This window comes from Terrapene carolina, unplaced genomic scaffold (assembly GCF_002925995.2).
Source record: "Terrapene carolina triunguis isolate 2854851 unplaced genomic scaffold, T_m_triunguis-2.0 Scaffold90, whole genome shotgun sequence".
In the NCBI taxonomy this organism is placed as follows: Eukaryota; Metazoa; Chordata; order Testudines; family Emydidae; genus Terrapene; species Terrapene triunguis.
Genome location: NW_020664441.1, coordinates 1,306,163 through 1,322,338, shown reverse-complemented (window position 1 = coordinate 1,322,338; position 16,176 = coordinate 1,306,163). Strand labels below are relative to the sequence as shown.

The 16,176-nt window shown below is 48.1% G+C and overlaps 1 protein-coding gene across 1 annotated transcript in view; it reads left to right on the top strand.

The window, feature by feature from the left end:
• FEN1 (flap structure-specific endonuclease 1) overlaps positions 1 to 1,808 on the top strand; it is a 2,025-nt gene extending 217 nt beyond the window's left edge. The window contains exon 2 of the mRNA XM_024197479.2: positions 408 to 1,808. Coding sequence (XP_024053247.1) covers positions 409 to 1,557 — 1,149 coding nt within the window. The 5' untranslated portion in view covers position 408 and the 3' untranslated portion in view covers positions 1,558 to 1,808. The remainder of the gene's footprint in view (positions 1 to 407) is intronic.
• The last annotated feature ends 14,368 nt before the right edge of the window (positions 1,809 to 16,176 follow it).

Sequence of the window (16,176 nt, the reverse complement as noted above, 5' to 3'; positions counted from 1 at the left end):
TGGGGGGCTCTGGGCGGTCTGCTGGGGGCGCTGTCCCGCCGGTGGGGTGGGCTTTCTGCTGGGGCTGCTAGTGGGGTGGGGGCTGGGCTTTCTGCTGGGGCTGCTAGTGGGGGCTGGGCTGTCTGCTGGGGGCACTGTCCTGAGAGTGGGGTGGGGGTGTTGGCTGCAGGGAATGGGTGGTATCTTGGGTGCAGGATATGCTTTGTAGGATGCTGCAGAGCTCCCTGGGGTGGATGTTATATCCTGGGGCACTGAGGCCTATGTGGCAGGGCCGGGCATGCACAGTGTGGCTGTTCCCCCCACCTCCTGAAGAGCTTTTCCCCCTTTGAGCTCTGGCTCATGTTGCCTGCGGGGTGCAATGTGCTTGGGGCCACTCCTGGGTTCATTCCCCTATTTCTTGCTGGTAGGATGGGAATCCATGGCCTGGCCAAGCTGATCGCAGACGTGGCGCCTGGTGCCATCCGAGAGAATGACATCAAGAGTTATTTCGGCCGGAAGGTGGCGATTGACGCCTCCATGAGCATCTACCAGTTCCTGATTGCCGTGCGGCAGGGAGCTGACATGCTGCAGAATGAGGAAGGTGAGACCACCAGCCACCTGATGGGCATGTTCTACCGAACCATTCGTATGGTGGAGAATGGTATCAAACCGGTCTACGTCTTTGATGGCAAGCCCCCCCAGCTGAAGTCGAGTGAGCTGGCCAAGCGGACTGAGCGCCGGGCCGAGGCAGAGAAGCAGCTCCAGGAGGCCCAAGAGGCAGGGGAAGAGGACAACGTGGAGAAATTCAGCAAGAGGCTAGTCAAGGTGACGAAGCAGCACAATGATGAGTGCAAGAAGCTGCTGACCCTGATGGGCATTCCCTATGTGGAGGCACCAGGTGAGGCTGAAGCCAGCTGTGCCACCTTAGTGAAAGCTGGCAAAGTCTATGCAGCTGCCACTGAGGACATGGACTGCCTGACCTTTGGCAGCCCCGTGCTGATGCGGCACCTTACGGCCAGTGAGGCCAAGAAGCTCCCTATCCAGGAATTCCACCTGAACCGTGTCCTGCAGGACCTGGACCTAACATGGGAGCAGTTTGTGGACCTGTGCATCCTTCTGGGCTGTGACTACTGCGAGAGCATACGTGGCATTGGGCCCAAGCGTGCTGTGGAGCTCATCAAGCAGCATAAGACCATTGAAAAGATTGTGCAGCACATAGATCCCAAGAAGTACCCCCTACCTGAGAACTGGCTGCACAAGGAGGCCCAGCAGCTCTTCCTGCAGCCTGACGTGGTGGACCCTGAGGCTGTGGAGCTGAAGTGGAGCGAGCCGGATGAGGATGGGCTTGTCCTTTTTATGTGTGGGGAGAAGCAGTTCAATGAAGAACGGATCCGCAATGGGATCAAGAGGCTGAGCAAGAGCCGCCAAGGCAGCACTCAGGGCCGGCTGGATGACTTCTTCAAGGTGACTGGCTCCATCACCTCAGCCAAGCGTAAGGAGCCAGAACCCAAGGGCTCAGCCAAGAAGAAAGCAAAGGGCAATAGTGCAGCAGCAGCAAAGTTCAAAAAGGGGAAATAACCAGACCTTCCAGAACTGTCCTAGTTCTCTTCCACTCCCAGATCCTCCAGGGGTTTAAATTTGTTAGAAGATCCTGTATTCTTCCTGCACTGCTCTGAGTTATACCCTGCAGGGGAGAATGGTACCTGTGCTGCTTCCGCTCCTCCATATAGTGCTTCCCTGTCAGTGAACCAGATGACAGTCTCGTAGCACAGAAGCAGTATAGGCACAATGCTGCGGGAAGAGAGGGACAAAATTAGTGGAAGGGTGGGGGAATTTGACAAACCAAGGGGCGAGGGAGCTGTACTAGCAATCCAGTGACAGTGTTCATCAGCTTCAGACTTACTTTGTCCAAGGCCAGACTGGGGGTGCTGCAAAGATTGTGCAAGCAACACCTTGTGTCACTCTGGCTGACTGAAGGAGTGCTGTTGACTAGCCATAATGCAAGCCAAATCCAAATACTGAAAAGGAGGATGTCAGCCAAATGGACCAAGAAATCAGCTCAAAGTAGAGTGTGGAAGAGATGGCGACTGAAGCAGAAAGTGGGGAAGAAATGCGTAAAATCCAAATGTGTGGGGGGGGGGGGGGGAGGTAGAGAGCTACAGAAAAAAGGGAATATCTTACTTTAATGGGGATTCTCTATGGTCTTCCTTCGCTTATCTGTATGTATTAGATTGGTAATTAAGTGATTGATGGAGAGAAAACATAGACATTTAAAATCCTCTTGAAGTTTTAAACTCTCCCCCTCCCCTATTTATAGAAGTATCTGATCAGGGAGGGGAAGATTCTTCCCCCCACAGAAAGTACTGAAATTTAACCATTTGATGCAGATTATTTTGGTTCCATTCCAGATCCCAGCCCTGTGTTGGTTTGGTCCCAATATGTAAATGAGGCGGAGCTGTGAAGGAATTGTAACTCCCCAAGTTTAACATTTGTCACTAGGTTTTATTTTATTTTTTAAGTTTTGAAGAAAAATGTAAATAAACCTAAAAATGGAAAACTGTTCAGTTGTTCATTCGGATTTGAAATTACTGCTTCACTGCAGCCCATTCCAAAGAAAAAGTTACTCAAATGGAATAAAGGTTAGAAATCCATAGGAATAATGCAAGGTGAGAAAAACCTTGAACATTATCCCAGCCCTTCTCACAAGCTGCATTCATTTTAGCAGAGATTTCCAGGCTCTGTGGAATGTGAAGGAACTAGGATTTAGGGAAAGACATTTGGTCTTCCCTTGTGCCATTCTCTGCTTCTCCAAACTGTACAGGGGACCTAATACTATTTGCATTTTCCATTATAAAAGTGCTGTACAAACATGAATTTGTGCCTCTTGATTTTCCATATCATTACAATGGGAAAAGAGAGACCGATGAAGTGGTTCACTCATGAGCAAAAGTGGTCTTGCAGATTCAGTGTTGGATTTGGGCATAAGGTGATCTGAAATTTCAATCCTGGCTTGGATGGTAATTTGGTTTAGGCTTTATACAAGTCGATTAAGTTATCTGAGATTCAGTTTTCCTCATTTATAAAATGGGAACAGTGATACCTACCTCACAAGGTGTTTGAGGCTGAATTAATTAGTTTTATAAAGCACTTTGAGATCATGGAATGGAAGGTGCTATTGGCAGGAGAATATCAGGATCACTGAAGTGACAGCAGAAGATAGATCTCTTGAACATTTTTGCCATCTTGCTTGGTTGCTACATTAATATCTCTCTTCCTCTGCCATCTAGTAGTTGTTGGTCTGGTAGCTGACGACGTGTATAGGCGTAGCCTGCATTCATCAATTGGCATGTTCCATACGGTACAATTTTAAGTGAGCAAAATTCCAACTCAGTAAATATAAAATAGAAGTCCATATTGAAGCCACCTGAACAAATCAAATTTGTGCTTTCTAGGACAAGCTGGAGTTTGAAATGACATTAGACCAATTTTCAAACAGAAGAAACAATGTTGAAGTTGGAGGAGGGAATCATCTCACAAATGCTCTGTCAGGTTATAACCAAATTTTTCTCAAAAAGTCATTTTCCTCTGGCAGACAGGTACATTTACAGAAGATTGATTTAACTTTGTCAAAATTAAAAGGTGGAAGGGGTGTCAGAAGCAGCTTTCTAATGGAAAATCAGCCAGCTCATCTCTGCAGGTTGCTGGACCTTTGATGGTGCTGGGTCTGACTGACTAGCTTATTGCTTTGTAATGGAAAGCTAACCACCTAACATTCAGTGTGTAATAGGTACCTTACTTTAAGCAACTGAGACAAAGGGTACATTTTTCACCTAAGTCCTATTTTCAAAAGTGATTTAGGCACCTAAGAACCTTAGTCTCATAACTCAATGGGACTTAAAAGGTTAAGTGCCTGGCTGAGTCACTATTGAAAATTGGACTTAGGGATGTGTTGGTTATTTATTTTTTTTTTTAATTTACCCAAAGTTTTAAGTAGTGAATGTAGAGAAACTAGCCTGCTGAAACTCATTTAGTCCAGTCCCCTGCACCCATGGCAGGACTAAGTATTATCTAGAGCATCCCTGACAGGTGGTTGTCTAACCTGCTCTTAAAAATCTCCAACGATGGAGATTCCACCACCTTCTTAAGCAATTTTATTCCAGTGCTTAACTAACCTGACAGGAAGTTTTTCCTGATGTCCAGCCTAAACTGCCTTTGCTGCAATTTAATCCCATTGCTTCTTGCTCTATCCTCAGAGGTTAAGGAGAACAATTTTTCTTCCTCCTCCTTGTAAAAACCTTTTATGTACTTGAAAACTGTTATCGTCCCCTCTGTCTTCTCTTCTCCAGACTAAACAAACCCATTTTTATTCAATCTTCCCTCATAGGTCATGTGTTTCTAGATCTTTAATAATTTTTGTTGCTGTTCTCTGGACTTTCTCCAATTTATCCACATCTTTCCTGAAATGTGGTGCCCAGAACTGAACACAATACTCTAGTTGAGGCCTAATCAACATGAAGTAGAATGGAAAAATTGCTTCTCATGTCTTGCTTACAACAGTCCTGCTAATACAGGAGTAATAATGGATCTTGGATCTTTACCTTTCCACTGCAGAGCAACATTACAGATATTCCCAGTTTAGGTTATTATCTCTGAGGCAGGGCTGCTGGGGAAACTGATTTATTGAATTTAGTTTTTTAATGATGTTGTGGACCCAATTCAGTGTTCCCGGCCAATGGGAGCTGGGGAGCCAGCACTCGGAGCAGGGGCAGCATGCGGAGCCATGGTTGACTTTATGCCTAGGAACCAGAGGGACGTGTCGTCTCGTCACTTCCCGGGAGCTGCACAGAGCCCTCTAACAAATAAACAATAAAGGTCTGAAGGAGACTTTCTAGTAGGTCAAAGAGAATACTAAATCTACGAAAATTTGCTCAGTGAACGGGAATGCAGGAAAAATACAGAAAATAAACTACTCCTGCACAGTTCCAGTTCATAGAGGATCATGGACCTGTTCCCTTTACCCCCCCTTGAAAGCCATGAGTCTGACTGGGTATTGGTGGGATGGGGTAAAATACCATACATCATATGTTCCTGCAGGGACTGCTTTTAAATTGTTAGCATTTTTCAAGTGATACACTTAGTGATACACCTGAAATACTACAGATGATATCTCTGTTTAGAGGAGATAATACTGTGGTATTTGTGGGCAAATGTTCCCTTTTTATTGGAGACCACTGGTCTTGATTTCAGCATTGTGAGTAATGGATTGGTGGAAGGCAGTAGAATATGGGTATTAAAATACTGACACAAATTTTGAGAAATTAAGAAACCTTGGAGTCCGTCTAGTTCCCAATGAATCATTGGACACACTCCTACCTTTTAAACCACCTTTGCATTTTCCTAATCTGGTGCTCTGGGGGCTGGTGCAGCCCATGGTTCAAGTAAATATAGCAGTGTATGGCTGCAGTCTAGGATAGTACGTTGACCTTTCTTCGTCCACCTCCAGCCACATTCCTACGCTAGGAGCGATAGAGGAGGGCAGCATAGGGCTGCATGGCACCTTGGTCAATGATCTCTCAATTAATAAAGTTCATATATGTACATGGTGATTTTTGGGGGACAAATGAGCATGGCTTCTGTAAACTTCAGTTGTGTCTCTCCAATCTACTGGGAAACTTGCAGCTTGTCAGCAAAATAATTGATAAATGAGATCCAGTTTGTATAACTGATCTGCATTTTCAAAAACATTTGACTAAATCTTTCACAAGTGGGCAGAAAGGAAACTAACTTGTTATGGAGTGAGAGGTAAAGTCTAGTCATGGATTTAGGAACTGGCTAAAAAAAACATAGAACAAAGACTAGGGATAAGGATCATTTTCAACATGGGACAAGGTTAACAGCAGGGATCCAGGTGCTCTTCCTTCTCCCTCCACTGCCAGTTCTCATTATGGCAGCCTGCCCTGCAGAGTGGCTGATAATCTGGGCTCCCCCCACCCCTAGATCTCACCGTGGCGTCCTGTCCTGCATAGTGACTGATGATCTGGGCACCCCTCGTGTGCTCCTGGTAGAACTGGCTGATGTCATAGACCTTCCTGTCAATTACCAGCCACCGCTCCTGCTGCGGGTGCCCCGGCCCATGCAGAGTCCAATGTCCTCCCAGGTGAACAGCTGCACAGAGGAGCCCGCATCAGACTGTGGGTCCTTTTTTGCCTCCTTGCCTTCACGTGCTGGCTGCAGCGCCATCACTACACTTCTCACTTAGTCCCACTGATCCTCTGCCTGCAACTGTCACCTGCCTGATCAGACACTGTGCAGGCTCTGCCTTTTTACGCTATCTGTGTAGGGAGTAATGACGCAGCCTGCCAAGCACTGCACCCTTCTGCTTGCCAAATGGCTACAAGGCTCCTCCCACGGCCTTACTCCTTTCATAAATCTTTCTCCCTTTGTTCAGCTCCCTGCCACAGAGAGTAATTTAACTTCCATGATCCCCCAAGAGCACTCTGCTCCACCTGGGATGACACAGTGGGACAGATCCAGATTGTAGTTATCAAGCCCTGGGAACAGAGTATTGTCCCTATCAGAAAATAATCAGACTGTACCCAAGTCTTCAAGTACTTTGATCACAAACTTACCCATGCCTGCTCCCAGCCTGGCTGCTCACAATTAAAAAAAGAAAAATTACACAAACATACACCACCACAACAGACCCCCTAGCAGCTGCACACACCCACACCCACACTTCTCAGTCCCAGCGGAACAGCGAGAAAATCAACATTTTGTTCTGAGCTTTTCTGTTCTTTGTTTTTGTTATGTGTTTGATACAAGGGCGATAGGTGCTGTTTAGAAACCCTATATAGATAAATAGAAGCCAAGAGAACAAGTGACTGAGCCCTTGTCTACATAAGAAAGTTGAATTGGTGTAATTTATATAATTATTCCGATATATGTAAACCAAAAGGGTTATTTCCCCATTGCCTTGCATACACTAGTGTAAGATACTTTTTTTCCCCTTCAGAGGTTGGCAAGGTATTCCGCTGAAGATAACATCTCTGTATGAACTGTGCTATGCCAGGTGCAAACAGAACAGAGAAACGGTAATAGTAGTTATCATTTCAGAAGTGGCCACCATGGGGCGCAGATAAAATGTTGCTTTTCAGTGACTTTTCTCAGTTTCATAATTCCGTTCCTTATATCTCATACTATTCTGACGTCAGCATGGAGATGGTAATACCTTCAATTATTTCCCTTAAAGAGGGTTCCTGCACAATGGTGTAGTGTTCCCAAAGTAAAAGTCCTTTTCTTGTGTGCAAGTGTGAGGGGAGGCCAAAATTAAAGGGGCAGATTAGGAATTGCAGTTGAGTTTTTGCAGGTTGTCTTAACTTTGGAGGACGTGGCCCTGAGACATATCACAAAAAGGCATAGGAAGGCTAGGGACCAGCTGGGTAGATTTGCTGCAGTGCTATTTGCCAGGATGGTGCCCCCAGAGTTAATGCTGGAATGGAGGGAAAACATCAATTATAGAGGCTGGTGTGGAAAATCAACTTTATCTTGTAATTAGGGGGACCCTATTTCCCAATGGGAAAATGGGACACCGTGTGGGGCTAGCTCAAGCCCCTCTCGCACCACCACCTGCCCCCCATTGCTGGGTTCGCTGCTCACCAGAGCCCTGCCTGTCCCCCCACGCGCGAGGCTGGGGCTGGGGCTGCCATTGGCATTGCTGCTCACTCGAGCCCTTCCTGCCCCCCTCCGCCCCGCACGGGACTGGCATCGCTGCACGTTCCTCTGCACCCCACTTTTTTGACAAAAGTGAGTCTTTGTCCCATTTACTCTTGCCAACTGATCAAGCTGGCAAGAGCAAATGGGACAAACGCCCACTTTTGCCAAAAAAGTTGGGATGGCTGGAATAGGGCTTAAAAAAGGGACTGTCCCAGCCAAAATGGGACATGTGGTCACCCAACTTGTAGTGTAGGGGGGGGGAGGGATAGCTCAGTAGTTTGCACATTGTTATACAGACAAAACTACACAGGATCTTTTCAGGGGGCAAAACAAAGATGCCACATTTATTATGATAATACAATTTGATCTATAACCACTAGCTAATGCCTTCACACACACACACACACACACACACACACTCTCTCTCTGCAGCTGCTTGATAGTTATCAGTCCTGAATGTAGCTTGAGTTCGCAGCTTGGGATCGTAGCTCGTGGCAGCTAACTGGCCAAGAAAGCTGGGCACGAGGAGGAGCTGGGTCTCTGTCGGGCACGCACTGACACCCCTTGATGTTGATGGCAGAATGTTACCCAAAGTCTCTCAACTCACCCATCTTTTTATAGGCTTTTAGTTTGAATTCAAAGTCTCTGGGTCTTCCTGTGTCACGCTGCCTCTGGGTTTGGTGATTGATCACCCATCAATTGCAGACTTGACTTTCAGCCTCGGACCTGGCTTTGATCTTCCTTCTATTGTACCTTTTCTTTTTTAGGGTGGACTCTTCTTACTTTGTTTAGGGTTGTGGTCTGCATCTTCAGCCGTTGTATTTCATCAGGACAAACTGGCGCTGGAGGTTGATTTTATCATCCATACATACCTCATTCACACATTTAAACTAAACTAATACGATTACAGCAGAGTTTGCAAAAATGAAGGTTGCAGCAGGAAGCTTTTTACAAAATGGAGTAAGCGTTTTAAAATGGGGTTTGAATTACAATATGGCGAACAGTGAACAGAAGTTACAATGTAGGCAAGTGTAATGAATGGTGAACAGAAGTTACAATATTTAGATACTGAAACAGTGCAAGTCTCAGGGTATGTCTACACTACGAAATTAGGTCGAATTTATAGAAGCCGGTTTTATAGATATCGGTTTTATACAGTCGATTGTGTGTGTCCCCACATAAAATGCTCTAAGTGCATTAAGTCGGCGGACCGCGTCCACAGTACCGAGGCTAGCGTTGACTTCCGGAGTGTTGCACTGTGGGTAGCTATCCCACAGTTCTTGCAGTCTCCGCCACCCATTGGAATTCTGGGTTGAGATCCCAATGCCTGATGATGCAAAAACAGTGTCACGGGGGGTTCTGGGTACATGTCATCAGGCCCCTCCCCTGCAGTCAGAGCAACGGCAGACAATCAATTCGCGCTTTTTAACCTGGGTTACCTGTGCAGACAACTTACCACGGCAAGCATGGAGCCCGCTCAGCTCAGCTCAGCTCAGCTCACCGTCACCATATGTCATCTGGGTGCTGGCAGACGTAGTACTGCATTGCTACACAGCAGCAGCTAATTGCCTTTTGGCAGTAGATGGTGCAGTATGACTGGTAGCCGTCATCGGCTATCTGGGTGCTGGCAGACGTGGGGCTGCATTGCTACACAGCAGCAGCTCCTTGCCTTTTGGCAGTGGATGGTGTATTACGATTGGTATCCGTCGTCGTCGTACTCCTCAGTGAGTTCAATCAGAGGCACCCGGGAAAGTTCTTCAGCAGATTCCTCTAAGAAATACTGCACCAAACTTTCCACTCTGGGCATCTGATTCTTGACGATGATGGCTATCAATCGTAGTACATCATTTTCTGCCAAGCACCCAGAAGATGCCGATGGCTATCAGTCATGCTGCACCGTCTGCTGCCAGCTTAAGATGTAAAAAATAGATGGACCAGATTTGTTCTGTATTCATTTGCTTCCCCCTCCCTCCGTGAAATCAACGGCCTGCTAAACCCAGGCTTTTGAGTTCAATCTTTGGGAGGGCCATTCTGAGTGACAGTTGTTTGTGTTTCTCCCTGATGCACAGCCACCTTTGTTGATTTTAATTCCCTGTACCTGTACGCCATGTCGTCAGTCGCCCCTCCCTCCCTCCATCAGTTTCGCGCCTTTTTTCAGACCAGACGCCATAGCACTGGGATGATGGAGCCCGCTCAGATCACCGCGGCAATTATGAGCACTATGAACACCACGCGCATTGTCCTGGAGTATATGTAGAGCCAGGACATGCCAAAGCAAAACCAGGACCAGCCGAGGACGCGATTGCAGCGTGGCGACGAGAGTGATGAGGAAATTGACATGGACATAGACCTCTCACAAAGTACGGGCCCCAGCAATGTGGAAATCATGGTGTTACTGGGGCAGGTTCATGGCGTGGAACGCCGATTCTGGGCCCGGGAAACAAGCACAGACTGGTGGGACCGCATCGTGTTGCAGGTGTGGGACGATTCCCAGTGGCTGCGAAACTTTCGCATGCATAAGGGCACTTTCATGGAACTTTGTGACTTGCTTTCCCCTGCCCTGAAGCGCCAGAATACCAGGATGAGAGCAGCCCTCACAGTTGAGAAGCGAGTGGCGATAGCCCTGTGGAAGCTTGCAACGCCAGACAGCTGCCGGTCAGTCGGGAATCAATTTGGAGTGGGCAAATCTACTGTGGGGGCTGCTGTGATCCAAGTTGCCAGGGCAATCAAAGACCTGATGATATCAAGGGTAGTGACTCTGGGAAACGTGCAGGTCATAGTGGATGGCTTTGCTGCAATGGGATTCCCAAACTGTGGTGGGGCGATAGACGGAACCCATATCCCTATCTTGGCACCGGAGCACCAAGCCACCGAGTACATAAACCGCAAGGGGTACTTTTCAATGCTGCTGCAAGCCCTGGTGGATCACAAGGGACGTTTCACCAACATCAACGTGGGATGGCCGGGAAAGGTACATGATGCTCGCGTCTTCAGGCACTCTGGTTTGTTTCAAAAGCTGGAGGAAGGGACTTTTTTCCCGGACCAGAAAATAACCGTTGGGGATGTTGAAATGCCTATCGTTATCCTTAGGGACCCAGCCTACCCCTTAATGCCATGGCTCATGAAGCCGTACACAGCCAGCCTGGACAGTAATCAGGACCTGTTCAACTATAGGCTGAGCAAGTGCCGAATGGTGGTGGAATGTGCATTTGGACGTTTAAAAGCGCGCTGGCGCAGCTTACTGACTCGGATAGACCTCAGCGAAACCAATATCCCCATTGTTATTGCTGCTTGCTGTGCGCTCCACAATATCTGTGAGAGTAAGGGGGAGACATTTATGGCAGGGTGGGAGGTTGAGGCAAATCGCCTGGCCGCTGATTACGTGCAGCCAGACACCAGGGCGGTTAGAAGAGTACAGCAGGGCGCGGTGCGCATCAGAGAAGCTTTGAAAACCAGTTTTGTGACTGGCCAGGCTATGGTGTGAAACTTCTGTTTGTTTCTCCTTGATGAACCCTCTGCCCCCCCCCCCCCCGGTTCACTCTACTTCCCTGTAAACCAACCACCCCACCTCCCCTCCCCTCTTCGAGCACCGCTTGCAGAGGCAATAAAGTCATTGTTACTTCTCATTCATGCATTCACACAACTGGGGGATAATTGCCAAGGTAGCCTTTAAAACTTTAACACTTATTGAAGGCCAGCCTTCTGATGCTCGGGCAATCATCTGGGGTGGAGTGACTGGGTGGCCGGAGGCCCCCCAACCGTGTTCTTGGGCGTCTGGGTGAGGAGGCAATGGGACTTGGGGAGGAGGGCTGTTGGTTACACAGGGGCTGTAGCGGCGGTCTCTGCTCCTGCTGCCTTTCCTGCAGCTCAACCATACGCTGGAGCATATCAGTTTGATGCTCCAGCAGCCAGAGCATCGACTCTTGCCTTCTGTCTGCAAGCTGACACCACCTATCATCTTCAGCCCGCCACTTGCTCTGTTCAGCCCGCGATTCATCCCGCCACCTCTCCTCTCGTTCATATTGTGCTTTTTTGCACTCTGACATTGACTGCCTCCACGCATTCTGCTGTGCTCTTTCAGCGTGGGAGGACATCTGGAGCTCCGTGAACATATCATCCCGAGTCTGCCGTTTTCTCCTTCTAATCTTCGCTAGCCTCTGCAAAGGAGAAACATTTGCAGCTGGTGGAGAAGAAGGGAGAGGTGGTTAAAAAAGACACATTTTAGAGAACAATGGGTACACTCTTTCACGTTAAATTTTGCTGTTCACATTACACAGCACATGTGCTTTCATTACAAGGTCTCCTTCTTGCTAGGGATAAAACGGACCCTCCCTTCCCACCAGGCTTAACCCCCTCTTTTGGTGATTTGCTTTCAATAGATGCCTGTGTCTGTTCAAAGGTATCAGCTAGAGATGCCATCTCGTCCACAGACTTTACATTTTTGTCCCATAGACACTGCTTTACATCTGCCTTATATGCCTAGGAAATGCTCTTGAGCAACAAGACCAAACATTCCCTCACAGCTTGTAACACCTTTGCCCCTCACCCATTTTCCCATCAATTCTTTCATTTTGTTCACATATTCCCCATTATTCATGCCAATATCCCTCTTTCATGCCAATATTCCCTCATTATGCATGCCAATATCCCTGATACTTGACAATATCCCTCTTAAGATTCCTAAATTTAACTCTATATGTTTCAGGGGTAATCTAAAACCTTTGCAAAACAGTATTTTTGAATTTATAATAGTCTAAAGCATCCTCAATGGGCACTTCATTCAATACATTTAGAGCTTTATCAGTTAATTTCACAATCAAGGTAGGAACTCTGTTGGCGTAAGGGATTTCATGCACTGCACACAGCCTTTCAAAGGTAGTCAAATATTCAGAAATATCATCTGCTTCATTGTATGAAGGACATAAATGGTCCCAATTGTGGATTTTTGGAGTGGTGGGGATCGTTGGGGTCGGTGGGTTCTGGTTCTGCTTCTCTAGGAGGTCCAGTTGGTGTTTTCTATCTCTTTCTTTCTCCTCAGATTCTCTAGCTCTTAGTTCTGGGGCCCTTAGATGTGTTTGTTTCTGGTTCGGGTTCTCTCTTTCTCTTTTATCTTGAGATCCTTTAGCTCCAATATTCTCTGGGGCTCCCTTTCTTATTCTGCAACCTGCAGTCTAAACAGCTCCAGCTTCACAGTGGCTTCACTGCTTTCACTCATTTTCCTGCTTTTCTGTCCCTCCTTCCCTTTCCCGAAATAAGCAAACAGAAAATAACAAACTGGTGCCTCCTCCTGACTGTCCTTAACCACCACACCTGTATTGTGTGTTATACCCTTAGTCCCTGTGCTTGGCGAACATAAGTCCACCAGGAATATCTGGTGGGCATTGCTGAGTCGCAAGGTGAAGCAATACCCCCGGTGTGTCTCCAGTGAGTGAGTCACTGAATTGTAACTCCTCTGCTGGACAATGGCTGGTGATGTCTGTTTGGCACCTGCCCGGGCATTGGTTACCTCCCTTGCTATTGTCTTTGAGGGAGCTAATATCTGGCTCTTCCCAAACCCACAACATATTTTGGTGACAACTATACAACACAATTCTCATAACTTCATATGCATTACTGATATACATATTTAGTTGGAACAGTGGGTTTTGAAGGAACATAACCTTTCTCATGATACTTACAAGGCATGCTTTATGTGCATGTGATGGGGTGGGAGAGACCCCCGTCCACTGCTCTTGGTCTCCAGGCCATGGGACCTAAGGGCAGGAGTCCATAGAGATGCCCTGATCCACAGGGTTTTAAGGCCCACTGGCTGGAGTCTATGGAATTGCCTTGCTCCACAGGGGAATAGGGTCATGTGACCCTCGTCTGGGGGATAGCCCTTCTCTGCCGGGCAGTAAGGCCTAGTGTCCAGAGACCATAGGGGTACCCTGGGGTTTGCAAGGCAGTAAGACCCGATGGCCAAAGTCAATAGAGATACCCTGGGTCTACAGGGCAGTAAGGTGTAGCGGCCAGAGTCATTAATGATCCCCTGGGCTCATTGGCATCCAGGTCTAGCAACCCGAGTCGATGGAGATACCCCTGTGGGCGGGGCTGTATGACCTAGTGGTTGGAGCCAACAGAGTCACCTTCTGGGCACAGCTGTATGGCCCAGCGGGTCAAGAGTGTGGCACTCTGGGTGGGGCTGTAGGGCCTAGCAGCTGGAATCAATAAAGTCATCCTCTGGGCAGCATTGGATGGGCTAGTAGCGGGAGTCAATAAAGTTGCCCTCTGAGCGGAGCTGTAGGATCAAGTGGCTGCTTGGGGCGGGGAGAAGTGTGGGCCGCCTCCCAGGAGGGGGGGTGGCAGCCAGGTAGGGAGACCCAGGCCCTCCTGCTCCAGGTCCCAACTCAGGGCCCTTGCAGTGGTGAGTGAGTCCGCCACTGGGTCAGCCGGTATCCATCCGCAACACACTGACCCGCTTCAGGACAATGACTTGTGTTCCCCCCGCCCCCCGGCTACTCGCTACCTTGTCACTCCCGTCTGTGATCTGTGCGTCTTCACTGTCTCTGGGTTCTTCGGCCGGTGCAACTCCCTGTAGCCCGGACCTCCCTGGGGTATCCACAGGTATCTGGGTGTCCGTGTGGGTCTCGGCGCCTCTGGCTTCTGCAGTCCAGGGCTTCAGTGGTTCCTGGGCATGAGCCAGCAAGGAGCATCCTTCCTCTCTGGCGGTCAGCCCAGACTGACCCGGGCTGCTCCCTCTTATACTACTGCTACACCTGGAGCATGCCCGGTAGGGACTTGGGGGCGTAGCTTCCTCTACCAACAGTGAGGAGTTAACCCTGGGTGAGTTCACCCCATCATACACCCTCCCCCTCAAGAGGGCACCTGGTGGGGGCTCTTTCTTTCTCCCCTCCCCTGCTACCCTAAAAAACAAATTGGCATTGGCATGCACTTTCCCGGGGTGATGTAGTACCTGAAAGTCGTATGGTTGCTGGTAGGGTGACCAGATGACAGAGGTCAAATATCGGGACGCGGGGGTGGGGAATGGGGAAAAAAAAAAAAAAAACCAAGCGGACGGCAGAGCAGGCTGGAGAATGCAGGCATCAATGCCGTCACTGCTCTGATTCAAAGCAAGCGCTCTACCATTTGAGCTAATCCACCTGCCAAAAAAAAAAAAAAAGGCCCTAATCTGATGTCATCCCATTGCAACCTGTTGCTTGTATCTGAACTGGCTGTAGGAGGTGTCTTTCTCTGGGGCTGGCTAACTCAGACTGTGGTGCTACTAACATCAACATTGTAGGTTTGAGTCTCTATGCTGGTTACTAGCTACCTGTAGACAGGCTTTGGCCTCTGGTTCTTGCTCTTGTCCATGACTGCTATGGGCAAAGGGCCAAAAGAAGGAGGTGGCCCAAGTGCTCCCCAGGGAGCCGGTGAGAGCTGTTGCCTCAGCTCTTAGAGAGCCCTGACCTGCCCACTTTGTTCCAGAGGCCATAAAGTACCCTCAGCGGCCTGTTGCTCCTCTCCAAAATGACCAAGGGAGCAGTACTTCTGGTGGGCCAGCTAGTTCAGTAGAGTGTGGTTCTAGTGACCCCTGCAAAATCCCACTGCCTCCAGCCTTGTTCTCCATGACCCCCAAGGAAATGGTGACTATATCCAGCCTTGCTCTCCATGACACTGTATAAACCCACTGCCTCCAGATTCACCCTTATTGACCCCCTCCATGACTGTAGCTGCCTCCAAAGATTTATTTGTTGACCCATTTTTGGTTCCCACTACATAAAGCCATGCTCTGTTGGACCCCAACTGTTTTCAGCTTCACCCTCAGTCTGTAAGCAAGGATTGGCCTGTCTCCCAAGGTCTGTGAGAGTGAGGGATCGTCCTTCAGGAAAGGTTGTACAGTCCTTGCTTACAGACAGCCCCCCAACCTGAAGCAAATACTCAACAGCAACTACACACCACACAACAAAAACACTAACCCAGGAACCTACCTCTGCAACAAACCCCACTGCCAACTCTGTCCACATATCTATTCAAGGGACACCATCATAGGACTTAACCACATCAGCACACTATCAGGGGCTTGTTCACCTGCACATCTACCAATGTGATATATGCTATCATGTGCCAGCAATGCCCCTCTGCCATGTACATTGGCCAAACCAGACACTCTCTTCACAAAAGAATAAATGGACACAAAGCAGACATCAAGAATTATAACATTCAAAAACCAGTCAGAAAACACTTCAACCTCCCTAGACACTCAATAACAGACTTAAAAGTGGCAATTCTTCAACAAAAAAACTTCAAAAACAGACTCCAATGAGAAACTGCAGAACTGGAATTAATTTGCAGACTGGACACCATCAAATTAGGCCTGAATAAAGACTGGGAGTGGATGGGTCACTACAAAAACTAAAACCTAATTTCCCCATGCTAATTTCCCCCTACTGTTAGTGAAATTAACACACACAAATTCATTTGGAGTTTACATAATGTAAAGTAAAG